The 17,791-nt window shown below is 37.4% G+C and overlaps 1 protein-coding gene across 1 annotated transcript; it reads right to left on the reverse strand.

Moving 5' to 3' along the window:
* Positions 1-13,095: 13,095 nt before the first annotated feature.
* On the reverse strand, positions 13,096-16,416 carry LOC122329295 (40S ribosomal protein S15a). The gene is made up of 5 exons (XM_043225529.1): positions 16,304-16,416; positions 15,566-15,703; positions 15,310-15,389; positions 14,190-14,275; positions 13,096-13,228 (listed from the first exon to the last, which is right to left on the reverse strand). Exons 2-5 carry the CDS (start codon positions 15,696-15,698, stop codon positions 13,135-13,137), a joined length of 393 nt encoding a protein of 130 aa, XP_043081464.1. The 5' UTR covers positions 15,699-15,703; positions 16,304-16,416; the 3' UTR covers positions 13,096-13,134.
* Positions 16,417-17,791: the final 1,375 nt, after the last annotated feature.

Below are 17,791 nucleotides of genomic sequence, written 5' to 3' on the forward strand. Positions count from 1 at the left end.
TCCTCCGTATAGCGAGTTTTCCAACCGCACGGCCCGCTCTACACGGTTATGTGACACTCCACTTCTCCAAAGCAGACAGCAGGATCAAGCGGCGCAGGCTAACCACAGACCCCATTGACTCAGCAGTCTAACACACACACAAAAACACATCCACTCCCTTAATAAGAACAAGGGAAGTCTATCTCGAGCGTGTTCGGAAGGGAGTATATTGGGACATGGCTGGTGCGGTTAGAGAGGGACGTCAGCGGGCACGTATCCAGCAGAAATAGCAGCGTACTGCGGCTTCTTTCACCCTGGACCTCCATCATCACCTGGCAGATGGAGAAGCATTAAAGCCATGATCAATACACAACACATACTGCAGCAGCTGAGCCCATGCCTGGAATCTATCACGGCCTTCGCCTGCCTATAGTCCCACAGTGCCAGACAGCAGGAGCCCTGAGACGTTTAGGATCAGCTTCCATCTGTCTCTGCTTGTAGACATTGCGTGTCAGAAGGCAAAACTGATCCAGGAATAGCGCTTCTCCAAAATTAATCATTCTGAATATGCTTAAAGGGATTTTATATTTATGTTCCGCTGGCTTCTAGGTCTGCTTTACGCCATGTGCATGAGCGCAAAACTAAAACAGAACTTCAGTTTAAACAGAAAATTATTTCTGTAGAATTTATTTTAATGTTTTTGCAATAATAAATAGATTTTTTATTTTAAAACAATTATTTGTTTGAAAATGGTTTTTTTAATTCATATTTAGTAATGTAATAATATTTATTTAAATGTATTTATTTGTTTTAATCAAAGTCTTCAAGAATGATTTTATTGGTATATTTTATTTCATTTAGATTTAATGCTTAATTATTTCCCTTGATATTTTAAAGTAATTAAATAGTGGTATTTATTTTTATATTTAATGAATTGTTTGATACCTGTTTTTAATTATTATCTTTTTTTTATGATTGCATACCCAACAGTTCACCTCCTGTAGAATAAAATCATCTATGCTTATCAAAAGTTGGTATGCTTATCATCTGCATGCTTATCAAAAGTTGGCTCCAAAAATCCTCTAAATTCTAAACGATGCATGAGATGATCTGACAGAGTATTTAACCATGGCCATATTATATTATTTTAAGATAATTGGATCGAGAGAGCTGTGCTATGAAAGGCATGGTACTCATGTCCAGTTATTTCAGACTTGTCTATAAGGAAAATGCTTGGTCAGCATAGCCAGGCTCCACTGTAACTCCTGCCCCACAGTGTAGAGATTTGCACATGCATGCATGCACACACACAGCACATCACCGCCGCAATCTGCTACAAGTCACCTGTTATGGCAGCATAATTACTTGCTGCTGTGCCAGGGCCTCATATGAGACTCCTCTCAGTGTCGTTATGAGACAGGTGGCTGAGATAACCATGACTCCTCTGTCACTCTGACTGACTCAATCTCAAACCTGCATTAAATGTGGGACAGCCATCCAGGGAAGCCTTCGCATCAGCATAACACAACAGGAAAAAGCACAGCTGAACACGATCTCACTGCTGGGGTCAAATGAACAGCGGGCTATTTCTTTCTATGATTAAGGACAAACCACTCAAATATTGACCAGGTGGGCGGCGACAGAATGGATGACTTATTGCTGACCTCAGTAAGACCTGCACAAAAAGTGATTAGCAGCCATGGCTGTCAAAGTTCTTTGCTTCAAATAATGAAGTGACATATTTGGGTAATATTTCTTTTCCGGAAGTAATTGCTAATGATTTTGTTTGCAAAATGATATATTGAAAACAGTTAAAGCCAGAGCCAGAACTGATAGATTCATAAATATACGTGTACAAATATACATAATTTCCAAGTTCAATAGTAGGTCAATAGTATGTTTTAAGTAACACGTTTAATTTATAAAAATTATAAGACATTTATATATTAAAAAAAGATTCCTATTTCTTTTGAAATTGTTCTTTTGAACTTTTTATTCATCAAAGAATACTAAAAATATGAATGCGTGTTTGTTTTACAAAATATTAAGCGGCACAACAGTTTTAAACATGGATAATAATACACAATCAGCACATGAGTTTATAAGAATGATTTCTGAGGGATCATGTGACGCATGAAGTCTGGAGTAATGATGCTGGAAATTCAGCTTTGCATCACAGGAAAATGAGTTATATAAGGATACATTTCTTTAAATTGAAATTTTTGCATTGATGTAATCTGTTAGGATAGGACAGTATTTGGTCTGAATTCAACCATCTGGAATCTGAGGCTAAATATTGAGAAATTCGCCTTTAAAGTTGTCCAAATTATGATCTTAACAATGCAAAATACTTTCACAACTTTTACAAAATATTTTAAAATATCATGATCTTTGCTTAATAATCGAATCATTTTTGGCATAAAAAGAAAAGAATATAATTTTGAAAGCATTGTTGACTGCTGCTACACATATACCTGTGCTATTTAAGAAATATATATGTTGGGCTCATACAGTAATAATTTTGCTACAGTGTTCTTCTCACTCTATTTCTAAAACCATCCATAACAGCAATAAAAATTCAATAAAATAAATTCATATACCTTATATTCAATTTGCTGAGCTTTTGCAATTTAGCATGGATATTACATTTAATTAAATGATTCAACAATCCTTAATGTAATGACTGCCCTCCTGCTACAAAGTGATCATACAGGATCCCCCCGAGGCCCAAGTGTACCCACCCAGCTGTTTAAATAGTGCGCCCCATTGTTTACTTATGGATTGTTCTTTTTTTTTCATCGGGTTAAATGAAATTCAATATGGATGTCAAATATGTGAGGATGCTCATCCAAGCATAAAAGCACTTCTACATGTTTGTTGAGGGAGGCCTATATTTGCCTCAAATACACACACACACACACACACGAGCATGCTTTAAAATCATTGGCTACAGCTGCAAACTCAGGCTGTAGAATAGATACAAATGGGCTGGAAGGGAGCGTTCCTGGGCACTGCACGTCTGGCTATGCCTTCAGCAGCTGCTCTTATACCTCCTCATGTGAAACTGTTCCACGACAATAGTCTCGCTTTCCCAACTCAAGCTAATGATAAACACGCTGGCATCTGGGAGGTTTGATAGCAATTCCCAGCAGTGTCATCTGCAGAGATGTAGAGATGCCAGGGGCGGCACTGAGGGAGAGAGCGGCACAGAGATAACACAACCAGCTGCTGAAGCACAGATCCTACTTTGGGCTCATCTCGCTCCCAGAAAAGCCAGATCTGCGCAGTCAAGCAGGCTTATGGACTCGGTGTGCTGCGGAGAGATGTTAACAGAACGGTACAGAACGGGCAATGCAACGTGCAGCGAAAGCACCGGGACCTCCTAAAAGCAATGCATCTGTTGTAAGAGAGCTAAAAGTACCGAACATTTTAAAAAAGGCGCCCACAGTTGCTCTACAGAATATCAGATGGTGAATATCAGACTATTGCTCAGTTGTTATTAGAAACCCTTAATTAGAAACTTTACATCAGTAATCCACAAATTTGCGCTTCAGACATGAACATGAAACTCAAATGATGGATTACTGTTGAGTAAACATGTAAAGTGGAAGTCTGCATCTGCACCGATGGTAAAATTAATTTCATACCTTCAAGTCGAGCATTCTTTATTACAATGTGTCGTATTCAAGTTCATAAGCAAAGCAAAAGAATTAGATTTCAAACTGAAAACCCAAATATCTACTTGATCAATAGAAAATGTACATATCTGTTACTGATTCATATATGGTATCCCAACTTTAGTTTCTGCTATAATATAATGTATATTAAATATTATTAGTGCTGTCAAATGATTAATCACAAAGTCTTTTGCTTGAATAATGTGTGTACTGTGTATATCTATTATGTATATGTAAATACCCATACATTAGGTTTAGAAAATATGTAAATGTATTTACACACACACACAGACACACACACACATATATATATATATATATATATATATATATATATATATATATATATATGTGTGTGTGTGTGTAATATATATATATATATATAAACACTTTCAATTTTTCTTAAATATATACATGCATGTGTGTCTATTTATACACTGTATAAAAAATTGTTTTAGCAGAGTCAACTAAAAAATTTTAGGCAGCGGGGTAACAAGTTATTTCAAATTAAAACTACTTTTTTTTTTTATTTTATATAGGAAAGAAATATACACAGCACACATTTATTATGCAAACAAAACCTTGACAGCTTTTGACAGTACTATATGAAATATTATCAATTTAGTTCAGTGTGTCTGCCATATATTTAAACTGACATTACCATTTCAACATCACAACCTCACAAGTTATGTCTCCCAACATGTCTCCCAACTTTAAATACGAGTTCATCAGTATGCATACTTATTGCAGCTTAATTTAGAAGTGTAACCTTGCTTTGTGCATTGTTATTTCGTGAATATGATATTAATAATTAATAATAATATTTTTAATGACCTAATTACACTATTCATCAGAAAATGTCAAATAAAAAACAAAACACACACACAAACAAGAGCCTTATCTAGACTTGGACTTGGGCTCTTTAGACTCGAGCTTGTTATTAACCACATTGCAACTATCCAAACAGTTTGATAGCTTTGTGGTGGTAACTTCTGAAAAAGCAATGTCCAAAACCCATCCGTTTTCTAAACGTCTTGTCTTATGCAGGGTCATGAAAAAGAACCAATGTATTCCTGAGAGGAGAAAAAGAATAGCTTATAAATTGGTAAAGCATATAAATCATCCCTGACTGATCATTTAGGCTGATCTTTCTTTGTGACCTTGGCTGATCCTGCTGGAGAGATCCATCTCTCTCCTGTTTGCCTGCTGCCAAGGAGATGTGTGAATGAACAGGGAAAAATTACACTCTCCGAGACCCTGCTAATGAAGTCATCTCCCTCGGCCCAGCCAGCCAGTCAGCTTTTTAATTAGTAACTAATCAAGTCAATACGGTACTCACCAATGAGAAGCGAGCTGGGCCTACACACACAAACCTGCCTTAGTCCCTACGTCCTTCTTTTCCAGCGATAATATTTACTGACTCTTCTCCTTCGGCAGCGTGGGCTTAGATTACGTTAATTACTTGGGCCTTAGACGGCATTAGTGAAACGTGATCTCCAGTGTATCGGCTGTACAGAACTGTTAGCTTGTAAATAGAAAACCATAGGATGCTAAAAGGGCTTCGAGTGGCTCTGCTGTCTGAACGCAGGGTAATAGCGACAGGGGAAGTGAAGTCAGAGCAGCTGTCTGAGAGAGTAAACACAAATACACAAACATCCCCCAGGAGATACATCTGACACTGTGCGAACACAATCTTCCCTTCAATCATTCAGCTTTCACTCATGCAAGCAAGAATGGAAATTCTAAAATCATGTACAGTGAATAGGACTATTTTTAGAGGGGATCTTCGAATGAGACCGATTTGAAATCAAAAAGGGAGAATTAGATGCCTTGCGATCTGACAGATCTTAAAGGGGTCATATAATGCTCCATGCGCTTTTACAAGTTGTTTGAACTGAAATGTGTTGGCAGCGTGTATACCCAAACACCCTATAAAAATCCTACCAGGGTTTATTTTTTTAATCTACTCAAATCGAGCCGATCTCAGATGCCTGTCTGTGTGACGTCACAGGGTGAATGCGCTTAAAGTAAACATTCTCTCAAAGAGTGGCTGGAAGGAGATGGGCGGGGTCAGCAGAGCTCATTTACATTTAAAGGAGAATGACGCAATACGACTTGCCCTGAAAAGAGCTGTTTCTGACAGGGTAGTGTTATTACAATACCAATCATACATTTTAAACAAACTATATTACAGACTTTTCAATAAGACCCTAACGAATTATATAAAAAATAGCCATCATATGACCCCTTTAATGATTCTAGCTCTTAATCAATTTCATTAAGGGTTTTCTGTAAAAATAAGGCTATTGTTTTTTTTGTTTTTTTTTACTGACTAAACATGTCATAAGTATCATTAGTTACAGATAACACTTATGCGCATTTCAAAGAGACCAGCTCATATGATTCATTTTTTCACCGAATGCTCGACAACCAAAATTGTTCGGACATAAACAGCAAAAAAAGCAATTTTATATACAAAACTGAAAAGACCAAATAAATTATACGGAACAAGGACATGATGTGATCAAAAAGAAGCGCACCCTAATGCAGCAAACATTTCGGCAGTGTAAAAGCATTTAAAAGTGTCAGAGAAAAATGGTACAATCATTACGAGCACTGACATTATGTTTCTGAAGGGTGGCTGTTGCTGGTTGAAGGCTGAATTTGAAAATGGCCTCAAATAAACTGCAGGAGTTGCATGTAGCCTATTCAAATAATGCTGCGTGTTAGCCAAGGTTCAAAGTCCAAATCTGTGCTGAAAGAGTGTTACTACAGTCATCTGCTCAGTAACATTTTTAAAATAAAATAATAAAAGACAGAGAATGGTAATAATACTAATTACAACAGCTCTATTAATACATTTATTATAACACAACATTTTTTTCAAAGTATTCTCTTCTGCTCAGCAAAGCTGCATTTATTTGTACAGTAAAACATACATGATTCAATAAGGGTATCTCAAAAACGACCAAAACGTTTTCCTAAGCTATTTGTTTTAAGGTGAATTGTGCTTTGTTGGTATAATTAAACGTATATGAAAAATAATTCATTTCATTTTGTTTGTCTTTAGCTAAGATTTTTTTTTCACACATCCCTAGTGTGTTTACATTAAGATTTTGCAGATAGAAATAGTTTGTTGTCTGTTGTCAGTGATGTAGATATGTATGAAGCATGTGTATGCTCACACAGAAGTCACAGCTGTGCTTCATAAATCGATGTACTATTGATAACAGACTGGATCTTTACATTCACTAAACAAGAACCAGATTATATACGGATGATTTGTGCAGGAACTAGACTACACATTCAACGATGGCATTGTGATTCCACTGAAAAGTTAACTTGGAAACATTGTGAGAGCAGAAAAATGCACCAAAATCCATATAATTTAGTTCTATATCTTATAGAGCAGTTTCTCCATAGCTATTACAATAATAAGGTAATAAGGGGGGGAAAATGTCAACCAGCAATTTTCCCAAAATAAACTCCTATACAAGACATCTTCTCGGTGTAATTCTACACTAATGACCAGCCAGTATGTTATTCCTTTACATATGCATTTCTTCACAATTATGTCACAGTTCTTCCTTTCAGCCACACATAATCATTCAGAAAGTTTATATTAGTTACACACTTACACAGCTATTAGATCCATTCCACCCTCAGCCGTGAATAATGTCAAAGCCGAGCAGGATGCAGTTTCCTAGCGACGTCCTAGAGTTTAATACAGACACCTGGGGTCACCTGGTTGACATTTTATTAATCAATATTTATTTATTCAACCGAATCTAAGACCGGCAGATGGCTTGATAATAAAAGCATTTGATCAACACTTTCAAGACTCACTTTGGCCCATTTCGACATTACAAAGCTAATTCCGTTATCAGCTGGACCAATCTTAATTGGGGTTTTAAGCCTTTCAAACATGGCTGGAGAGCAGTGATACATGAGCTGGCCTTGTGTCACTCTGCTGGTAACATTAGGAAATCCACTACTGCCCCCAAGCTCCATGCAGAAGAACTGCATCCCTCGGAAAGTGCCACACAATCAAGGGGTCTGTGGTTGGTTACTTAGCCTGTTCCAGACATCCCCTGCTGGTAAATGTCGAAAAAGTGCACTTTTTTTATTGACAAACATAAAAAGCAAGAAATCACTAATGTGGACCCTCTGCAAAGACTGTGACGATGCATTTCCAGTTAAATAACACAGTGAATCAGTTTTGTATGTTTTCGTTGTTAAAAAAACGTAAATGCAATAAAATCACTTTCTTTCTTCTTTTGCTAAACAATCTTCTGAAAAATGTAGATGGGGTCCAATTCTGTTGGTCTAATGTTTTTAACATACAAATGTAATGCTGGGAGCTGCTCATAAAACAGCATCCTCTTGTTCTCTGTTCCTTGAAGCCTGTTGCATCAAGACACTTTTCACAACTACGGACCACAAATGCCTTCTTCAAGACAAAAATCCATTTGAAACAAACTGTCAGTGCGTTTGAGCCTTTGATGGCGAGAGGCTGTTTACTCACACGCCTCTCCCAGAAAAACAACTCCTTCCTCTGGTTTTGTGAAGTCCACAGAGCCACTGTGTTCAGCCCTCGCAGTCTGACCACGTCCTGAACATCACCTTGGGTCCAGACGGGCCCTCTGCCTCTGTAAACAGCTCAGCTCGCGCTCATTCATTCTCACCTCCAGCATCATACAAAATGTCACCTTACATGGCTTCATTCATAAATGATGATGATTAGCTCCTGGTTTGGTTTCAACCTCTCTTAGATGAACAGGAGGGCCGGCCGCCCTTCGACTGCCATTGCACTAATTGACTCATCAGCTCCGTGCTTGGCCCGGCCAAACTGGCCATTTCAGCTAATGCCGACAATATGGTTCTCTGACAGGCAGGAGGGCCGGCCTTCTGTCCTCTGCTTTGCTCAGAGAGGCTGGTACTGCTATTCTAAATGGAGTGAAGAGAAAGCAGTGATTGACTGATTCATGACTGACCTTTACGAGATTAGTTCACCCGACAATGAAAGATCATGATTAATAAAGCCATATGACTTTCTTTTCTTCTGGGGAACACCCTGTGAAGAATTTTCGAAGGATGTAAATGTTCCATTCACAGCTTCAAAAAAAAGACATACAATCAATGAAAACATATATATACTAAGTCTTCTGGAATCATACAGTAGCTTTGTGTGATAATCAGACTAAAATGTAAGTCATCATTCACTGATAATATAAATAATGACTACATTTAAAAAAAAAAAAGATTGAGTCAGTGAGAACTTAAAAACCAGTCGTATATGTGCATAAATCATTTTGTAAGCTGGATAAAACGATTAATGGAAAATTGATGAAATACCTCATGAACACTCCAAAGAGAGCAAGCGCAGATGTCAACATCTTTTTTTCCTCACACCAAGCTATTGCTTGACTTTAGAAAACCTGGAATATTGCTTATGAAGTTGTATGAACCACTTTTAAGATATGTTTTCGGTTTAACTCTTGCAGAAACAATATAAAGTTGAATAAATGAATCTGCTCTGCTTAAAAACATTTTTTAAAAGCTTCTCATTGCATAAACCCTGTCCCTCAGCTGACATTTTTTTTTCCTTGTAATCCACTAAATGTCACAATACAGAAAAACTCTAAATCCACGTCGACAAATAAAGCATGTAATTGAAGAGTATTTATTTTTATACAATGATGAGAAAAGAAAGCTGCGTTCGCCACGATACAGTCTGCAGCCTTTTTAAACTTCTTTTCCCGTTGAAAGACTCAGCGGTGAATAGTGAAACCTGGTCAGGTTCTACAATGGAGGTGTCAGGCAAGGCAACAAGTTTCCAAATTAGTGTTTTGCCGACAGCCTGCAATTTTTTTTCCCAGCCAGTTTCTTGTTTCCTTGATACCGAGTTTTGATAACTTTTCTTGATAAGTTCTACACTGCTGCTGAAAAGCACCTATTAGGAAGTCTGAGATGGAGTGAGTGCTACAGCGGAGCCATCTATTTACAGTGCCTGTTTGTGCTCAAGCCCCAGGCTGCCCACCACTTTCTGTTTCTCCCTCTCTGTTGCATCGTTCTAATTACTAGTTGTGTTGTCACTGTCAGCAGGCTCTGTCTGTCTGCTACCATCTTCTCCTTTGTCTGGGGTTTTCTTGAAAATCCACCACATTGAGTGCAATGAACTCCTATAATTTCCCTTCTATTGGGATCAAAGCCACAAGACACAGCACAACGCACTTAAACAGTATAGTATGCATAAGATTACATGTTACTAATACACAGTCATTTAAAAATGGCAGAGATTACAAAGCTTGAATCTCTGGCTTTGCAAATGAGTTCTTCTAGCATCCATTCTACAGCCGTCCACCCTATAGTTATTCATATATGATGTTTGGCCAGTGAAAAAAACATTCTAAGGCACATAATAATGCACTACTAATAGAATTATAATGAATATAATAATTCTGTCTTAAAGTATCTGGTATTAATGTATCATGTCCTATTGCATTTAAATATCCAGTGTAGTATGTTGACTTTGATTATTAATAATATACATTTTTACAATTCTATAATTTATTTAACTCATTTTTTTATACATTATATATATATATATACACACACACAAAACGTACACAGCAAAAAGTACAAATAATAAAATTTGGAATAAGTCAACAGAATAGTTATAAGAAAATGTTAAACTGCAGTTTGTTGTATATATGTAATATGACTTTTCTAAAAAAACATACACATACATACACTGTAGCACTCTTGATATGAATAGACCATTCATAAGTGAAGTGAAAGAGCCTTAAGATAAATGTTTAAGCGAACTGACTGACATGTTGGAATTTATTTACAGGCAGAATAAAGACAACTATGGACTTCTTTAAGGCATCCTATAAAGGAGGGGCAACTAACTTCCTTGAAACACATGAAGGCTTCGTTTTCTGTTAACAGCATGGGCAAACATAAATCGATGTAAACATTAGCTTATGAAACTCACTCTCAAGCTACATGTCCTCTGGTTCAGAACTGAACGACATAAGCTATGATTTTGTTAGCGTCATGTAGCACAGGGGATATGAATCAGGGAAATGTCACTTTAATCATAGAGCATTAAGTTTGATTAATGATGTAATTATGAGAGTTAAATGGTGACTGACATGTTTTGGGGCGACGCGTTCACCTCTGCATCAGCAGGGCATTGTGAAAAACCATTAAAGCATCACAGAGGAGCCCAGTCAAAGGAACAACCATAGGCTGGTGCTCGTTACAGCAGCGGCATCTGTGAGACTCAAAGCAATGCCCATCAGCCCGCAGAAAAGGTCCCGTCACACAGAGACGAACGACCAAATGGGCCTGAACACCCAACATCAACAGTCATCAAATAAGCCCTTAGCCAGCAGGGGCAATGGCCTGGACCTGATTACTGTCTTCAGCGGCAAACACACGTCTGATATTACAGCTTCCATACTTGAAAGAAAAGTTATTATAGATGCCCAGGAGGAAGAAAGGGGGGGCTGGATTTAATACAAACTGGTTTTGTTGCATATTACAGTCAGCGGCTTTGAAACGGTATGATTCCAGCCACGCAGAGCTGAAACCTTCTCTTCCAAATGTCTGTTTTTATAAACTTTTCCTCAACATATCTTGTTTTCGTGAACAAACAGAAATGCCGACCCACCGCTCTCCCACATAGCGATTCAGAAATACCAAAAAGTCGTTAAGCCTACACCAAACCTCATTCGGCATTAATTATATACTCTTAAAGTCAGGAAATAAGCCCCTGCTTCAAGCATAACTTCCTCCGGAGAAGAAGAGAGCTCACAGCAAAGGCAGGTGAGAGGTGTAGAAAACAACCGTGATGTCTCCTCTCCTCCGGTAAGCTGCTTGTCACGGCGTGGGGGACCGCAGCTGCCAGGCTGAGCAGGCAATGCTCAGGGGATCACAGCTGGAGGGTGATGGATGGGAGCTCAGGTCTAGATGGGAACCCTTGTCCTGCTCAATTACGGAGCAACGCTACATCAAGGCCAAGCGCCGTTGCAAATTGAAATCGCAAAATGATTTCATACAACGGTTCGAAAAGTTATCATACATATCAGTAGAAAAATCGGCCGTTTCTGCTGCTTTTTCCCCAAAGAATATAGTTCCGAACAAAGCCATAGAAGAACATTTGCACATCTGGACGTTATACGGCTTGTTACTGAATAATGACTCGCGTGTCCTTAATTGAAGGCAGTAAAATTTATTTTCAATGGAAACTATCGCCATCCCTCATATTTGTTTTTTATGCTAACATTGTATTGTCTTAAAAATGCAGTGTTTTATTTTTCATAAGACTCATTTGATTAACAGTATTATATCAGTAATTGAAAGGGGAATGGTTGGCTTTTTTTTGTAGTGGTTAATGCAACTACGTTCATCAAGTTCAGTACGTGAAGTCATAAGAACATTGCACTTTGTTTCCATAGAAACGCATCAGCACGTCTCAAAATGAGGGTTACCTTTTCAGCATGCATTTTGTCTAGAAATAAAGCTGCACATGCCCTCTGCTGGTAGATATGAGCAATTGTACAAAATGTACAAGAATTATTAGAAGGACGCTTTAAATCATTCAAGCAACAAGCATTGGTGAGCTTTTAGGAAGTCTGCTCATTAAATTCATTAATGTTTGTTTTTTCCATTAATCAAAGGACATTAAGTTTCTAATGTAGAGTCAAAGTCAATGATTACAAGCGTGCGATTACCACTAATGTGCTAGGTTTTTTATTTACCCCCTCCAACAAGCTTCCTGAAGCTTTGAAAACATACTGGCTAGTCTAATATCAATACACCAGAACGTAAAACCCCAAAAAACTTAGTTTAACTACAAACCACCGTAGATTAAAGCATGTTCCAATTGTTTCACATGCAAAGTACAAGAGGACTTTTCCCTCTCAGAAAGGTTGTCAACCTCTCTCCACACCAGTCTAGTCAAGATGAGCTATGAACACCCCATTAAGGAATGTGCATTTCAGTGTGAACACCATTAAAAAACTCATTGCATTCCTCTTACAGATGCCAGACATGAAATATTGCCACTTAAGTTAAAACTGTGCCAGTGATTGAAGCCACTGCATCTTTAGAGTCAACCTCAGTTTGACAAACATGCCTTTTCCCAGTAAACAGACAAAACACTCAAATGTAAAATTCTAGCAGAAACATTTTTAGCCTCTACACTGTAAACTGAAGCTTTTCTACTAGATCTGCATCATTTCACTGTTTACTGTGTAACTTATGAACACCAATCTTTACAATTAAATATCCCACTACCTTCAGCCAAAAACAAGGTGTCAATCAAAACAACTGCTTTCACTGGAGGTGTGCATTAATGCATTCTTTACCAAGTGTGTGAACGAGTACATGGCATGTTGTGCATTAAGAAAACAAAAGCACACACGACTTGTCTTCCAATGTTTATTTGTTGGCGATTTTACATGTTTTAGAAAAAGAACCCAAGGATTTTTCCTCCTGTGTGTTTTCGTCTGGCCTCCTCGTGGTCCATGATGCCAGCTGAGGTCGTCAAAACAATGAATCTGCAGAGAATACAGAGACAAAAAGACATGACCAGGCTGTTCAAGATGCTGCTGCACTGCATCTCGCCCTGGGTGATTCTGTACTACAAAGAGGATATTTGAAGATTGTTTATTTATTTTTTTTAAATAAAATGAAAGAATAAAGCAATGCCATTGTCCCAAATAGCAGCAATTTGTCGTCAAATTTGGATAACTGACTATCAGTAACAAATCCTGTTCAGAAGCTTAGCAATAAAAACTGGTTGCGTTGGCAAATACCCGAAGTGATGACCTAGACACCAGCTTTTAGTTGCTGAGGTAGACAATTCAGATACAAAAGAAAAGACGTGAAAAGGTCAATCAAATGATGCCAAACTTCCTAACATGAAAGTATTGTACAGTAAGGGCAAGAGTGTACAAATCTATTGACGAGATTAGAACTTGATGACAGGAATAACTACCTCTAAGAAACAAAAAGCACCTTTGAATAAGAGTTTAGATAAACTCATTCTCAAGGGAACGCAAAACATGCACCTGACAAAGCTCAGGTCTGCTTAGATGTGATACTACAGTTACACAAAATGAAGGCCAAAAAGCCACTGATACAAGGCTACTCCACTCCATATTCAATTTTCTTTGTAGGAGAAAAAAAAAAAAAAAAAAAAAAAACGGTAGGGGGAAAACAATGGTAAAAGCATTCATAGTATTCTTCTATAAAGCAGTGCAAATGACGATGTCATTTTGTGAACACTGAACACTTAATGTGAGGGCAAAAATGATAAATGTTATAAATCTAAACCGGTGCTTTGCATAGCATAGTAAGCTGTAACTGTCAGTAAACAGTCATTAAAAAAAATCCAGTACACACTTGATAAACAACATATCAATATATCGACTTACCAATATCTACTGTGTAAATAGTGTAGTAAAATGCTCAAAAAGTGTGTAAAAACATTTTTAGTAGACACTGGCAATTACTCACCCAAACTGTCTGGATGGGAGAAGGTTGTTCTGCCACTTCTCCAGATCCTTCAACTGGACATCGAACCGTGGGCTGATGACACCACACTGCATCAGATAAATTGTTCAGGTTTGACTGTTTGACCCACATAATACCAAACAGTGAAAAACAGAGTGCACCTGCACTTATAGCCCACCATTTTTGCTAGCTTGTATACAAAGTTTGACATTTTTTAAATGCTATTGTCTACATAAATTGATCACTGGACTCCTCATCTTTAAGTTGATTCAGACAAACGGACCTGCTAAATTAATAAATGTATTTAATATGAACTCATTTAGAATGACAGGACCTGTAGGACCAATTCAATAAGGCCTGACATTATAATGCTGTCTTAAATCACAATATCTTTTGTATTACTCAATATTACAGTACAAAAAAGTAAAAAAAATTAAATGCATTGCAATGTTCCCTTTAACATATCAATTTTCTTCATATGTACTAGATAGCCATATTGTTTTTGCTCCCAATTGCACACAAACAAAAATGATACTGAATAAGTGCATAATATATCTTGGTTGAATATATGAATATGCACAGAGAAATTCTGTATATTGGACACAAAGTTCAATGACAGACAGTTGCTTGCAAAGGCTAAACGCACTGTCTGCGTAACTTCAAGTTAAATGCACTTGCATCTCAAAATATTAAGATGTAAAATTTATGCAAACAGTTTTCTTAAGGACAGGACATAACTCTTAAAATATACCTCTGCGTTATAGTGACTGCAGCCTAGTTTAACCTGTATAAGCTGTCAAAAATATCACTAGTAATAATATGGTTGATATCTATGTTTTGAAGCTACATTTAGCTAGTTTTCTTTTGAAATTTACAAAATGTATTTTACATCGAAAACGTTACAAAGTAGTAGTTTGGTTCATCTTCACATTGCACATTTCATTTTAATAAAAAAAAAATGCACAAATCAGATGCGTCTCGGTAGATAAACGAAATAAACTTAAAAAAAAGCTAAATCCTTTTGGAGTGGTTTATATTCTTACCCCTATTAAAATATACTAGTATTATAATCATTTCCACACACATGTAACTTTAGACACTGTTGTTTTATTGAAACACTTACCTTGTTCAGCCTTCCTGTTAGATTGACGACAATTTTCCCGGCTCTGTGATCATCGATGATCTCAAATTCGCCAATGTAACCTGTAAAGACCACACAACGAGATTGAGCAGTCTAAAATGAAAAGTGTCAATCATTATGAACGTTAGGGGCTGGGTAACATCAACAATCAATCGTAAGGATGCAACGACGATAGATGTATCACACTAGGGCAGAATACAGATTCGTGTGTTAAACTCGGACACAGGAGAGCACTCACCGTGCTTCATCATCACAGTAAGAAAGCGCACTATGACTTTGGAGCAGGGCCTGATGAGAACCTGGCGTTTCCCACGTTTCTCAGCATTGTTGATGCTTTTCAGCGCATCAGCGAGAACGTTCATGCGCACCATGATGCCTGCGGAGAAACAAGCGTGACATTTAACGTTTATAGTGAACACCCGTTACAGATACCTCATCTAACCAGTGACACGAGCCAAAGGCTACTCCCAAGCCGGCTACATGTCGACAAGGTGGCTGAATAAAAGACCAAACGTTAAATAACGCTCTTGCAAACCAAACCCTGTAAACTTTAACGGATGATTTAAAGCTGATGTTAAATTTTCTGTGCGCTACCGTTAACGTTAAGGCGTTGCGTGGAACGATTAGCGCGTTAAACCGAGTTCGTCTTCACCATAAACCTTTCTACTTCATAATAACATGTGTTTGTGGTGAAAGAAAGGCAGCGGACTGCTGGAGTGCTTTGGTTTGACTCGGGTTACCCGTGTCTGTCCCTCGGTATCACGGACAGTAACTCAACTGAATGGTGGAGAGGTTGGACTGCCCCGAATATCAGGGAAATATAACCGTTTATACAGACACGATTAACCAAATGACTCAAAAACCTGGCGTTTTGGCAGCTCACAAACACATACGTCTGTCTAAACGTGGATGATCTGTAACGATGTCCGTGATTTTAAACAGATTATACAAGCATTGTAGCAATCCTGAACCTTACCAGTTCTGCAATATGGCGGAAAGAGGAAGGAAGAGGTGCGCGCGGTGCGATTAGGGAAAAATGTACTCTCGCGAGAACAAAGAAGAACGCTGCGCGCGCAATCATCTGTATGACTGCCACCTACTTGTTTGGAGCATCTCACGAAACAGCTGCATATTCATCTGTATATCTTTCCTGTTTTTTTATTATTATTTTTTTTTATAAAATTCTTATATGCATTAATATTCAACATTTATTTTCAGCTACGTTTGTATTTATATACTCTTAAATCTGTGTCTATCTATCTATGCACTACAAAATAATGCTTCTAAATAATATTTACATTTTATAATTGTATGTATATATATATATATATATATATATATATATATATATATATATATATATATATATATATATATATATATGTGTGTATGTATATATATATATATATATATATATATATATATATATATATATATATGTGTGTGTGTGTGTGTATATATATATATATATATATATATATATATATATATATATATATATATATATATATATATATATATATATATGTGTGTGTGTGTGTATGTCAATTTTATATGCATCTTTCTACCACAAAAAAACACTATCTTTGCCAGAACATTTTTACTTTTTGGCTAATGGTCTATAACAATTCAATTCAATTCAACAGACAGACCAACAAATTACAAAATATGCATAACATTTATCTATCTAAAACAATGCTCCTGAAAATGGCCATATATATATATATATATATATATATATATATATATATATATATATATATATATGTGTGTGTGTGTGTGTGTAGTAAGTAAATTTTATATGTATCTTTCTACCACAAAAAAGACCAAACACTATCTATACAAATTGTTTACTTTGTCGATCATTTCAGATCATGCTTTTAATTTGAACAGATTTTTTTTGTATAGCAATACAAAAAAAGCAACTATATAAAAAAAACATCTGAAAGATGTCAGAGGAAACAAGCGTTAGGGCTAACAAGTATATCTTTCCCCGAAGGCTTTAAGTGCTTTACAGTAGACAACATCTGGTCAGAGTCTATGGTGCATGTCCATTCTGCTGGTCCTTCAGAAGGAGGTCCATGTAGGCGCCGTCTATCAGATCATCGTCCTTCACTCCCAGGTCCAGCATGAGCTGATTTGCGATGGCCACTCCTTCTTCTCTGCTCTGCTTCTCTTTCATCACCACCTCCAGCTCCATAAAATCCCCCAGGCCCTCCACACAATCAACATGAACCCTGGTTTGACCCACCATATACAGTTTTCTCTCCTTCTTCACCTGCCCCACCTGCCCCAGGGCATCCGTCAGAACCTTCACCAGCCCCTGTGGGTCGTTGGTAGGGGTTATGGAATAATTTGACAGCTTGGGTCCTTCTGTATCTGGCCTCTCATAGAAGATCAATTGTCCTGTCCCATCCTGGAAGTCCCTGAGTTTCAGGCGTCCTGCGGGCACTTTGAAAAACGT

The sequence above is a fragment of the Puntigrus tetrazona genome, chromosome 3 (genome assembly GCF_018831695.1).
Source record: "Puntigrus tetrazona isolate hp1 chromosome 3, ASM1883169v1, whole genome shotgun sequence".
Lineage (NCBI taxonomy): Eukaryota > Metazoa > Chordata > Actinopteri > Cypriniformes > Cyprinidae > Puntigrus > Puntigrus tetrazona.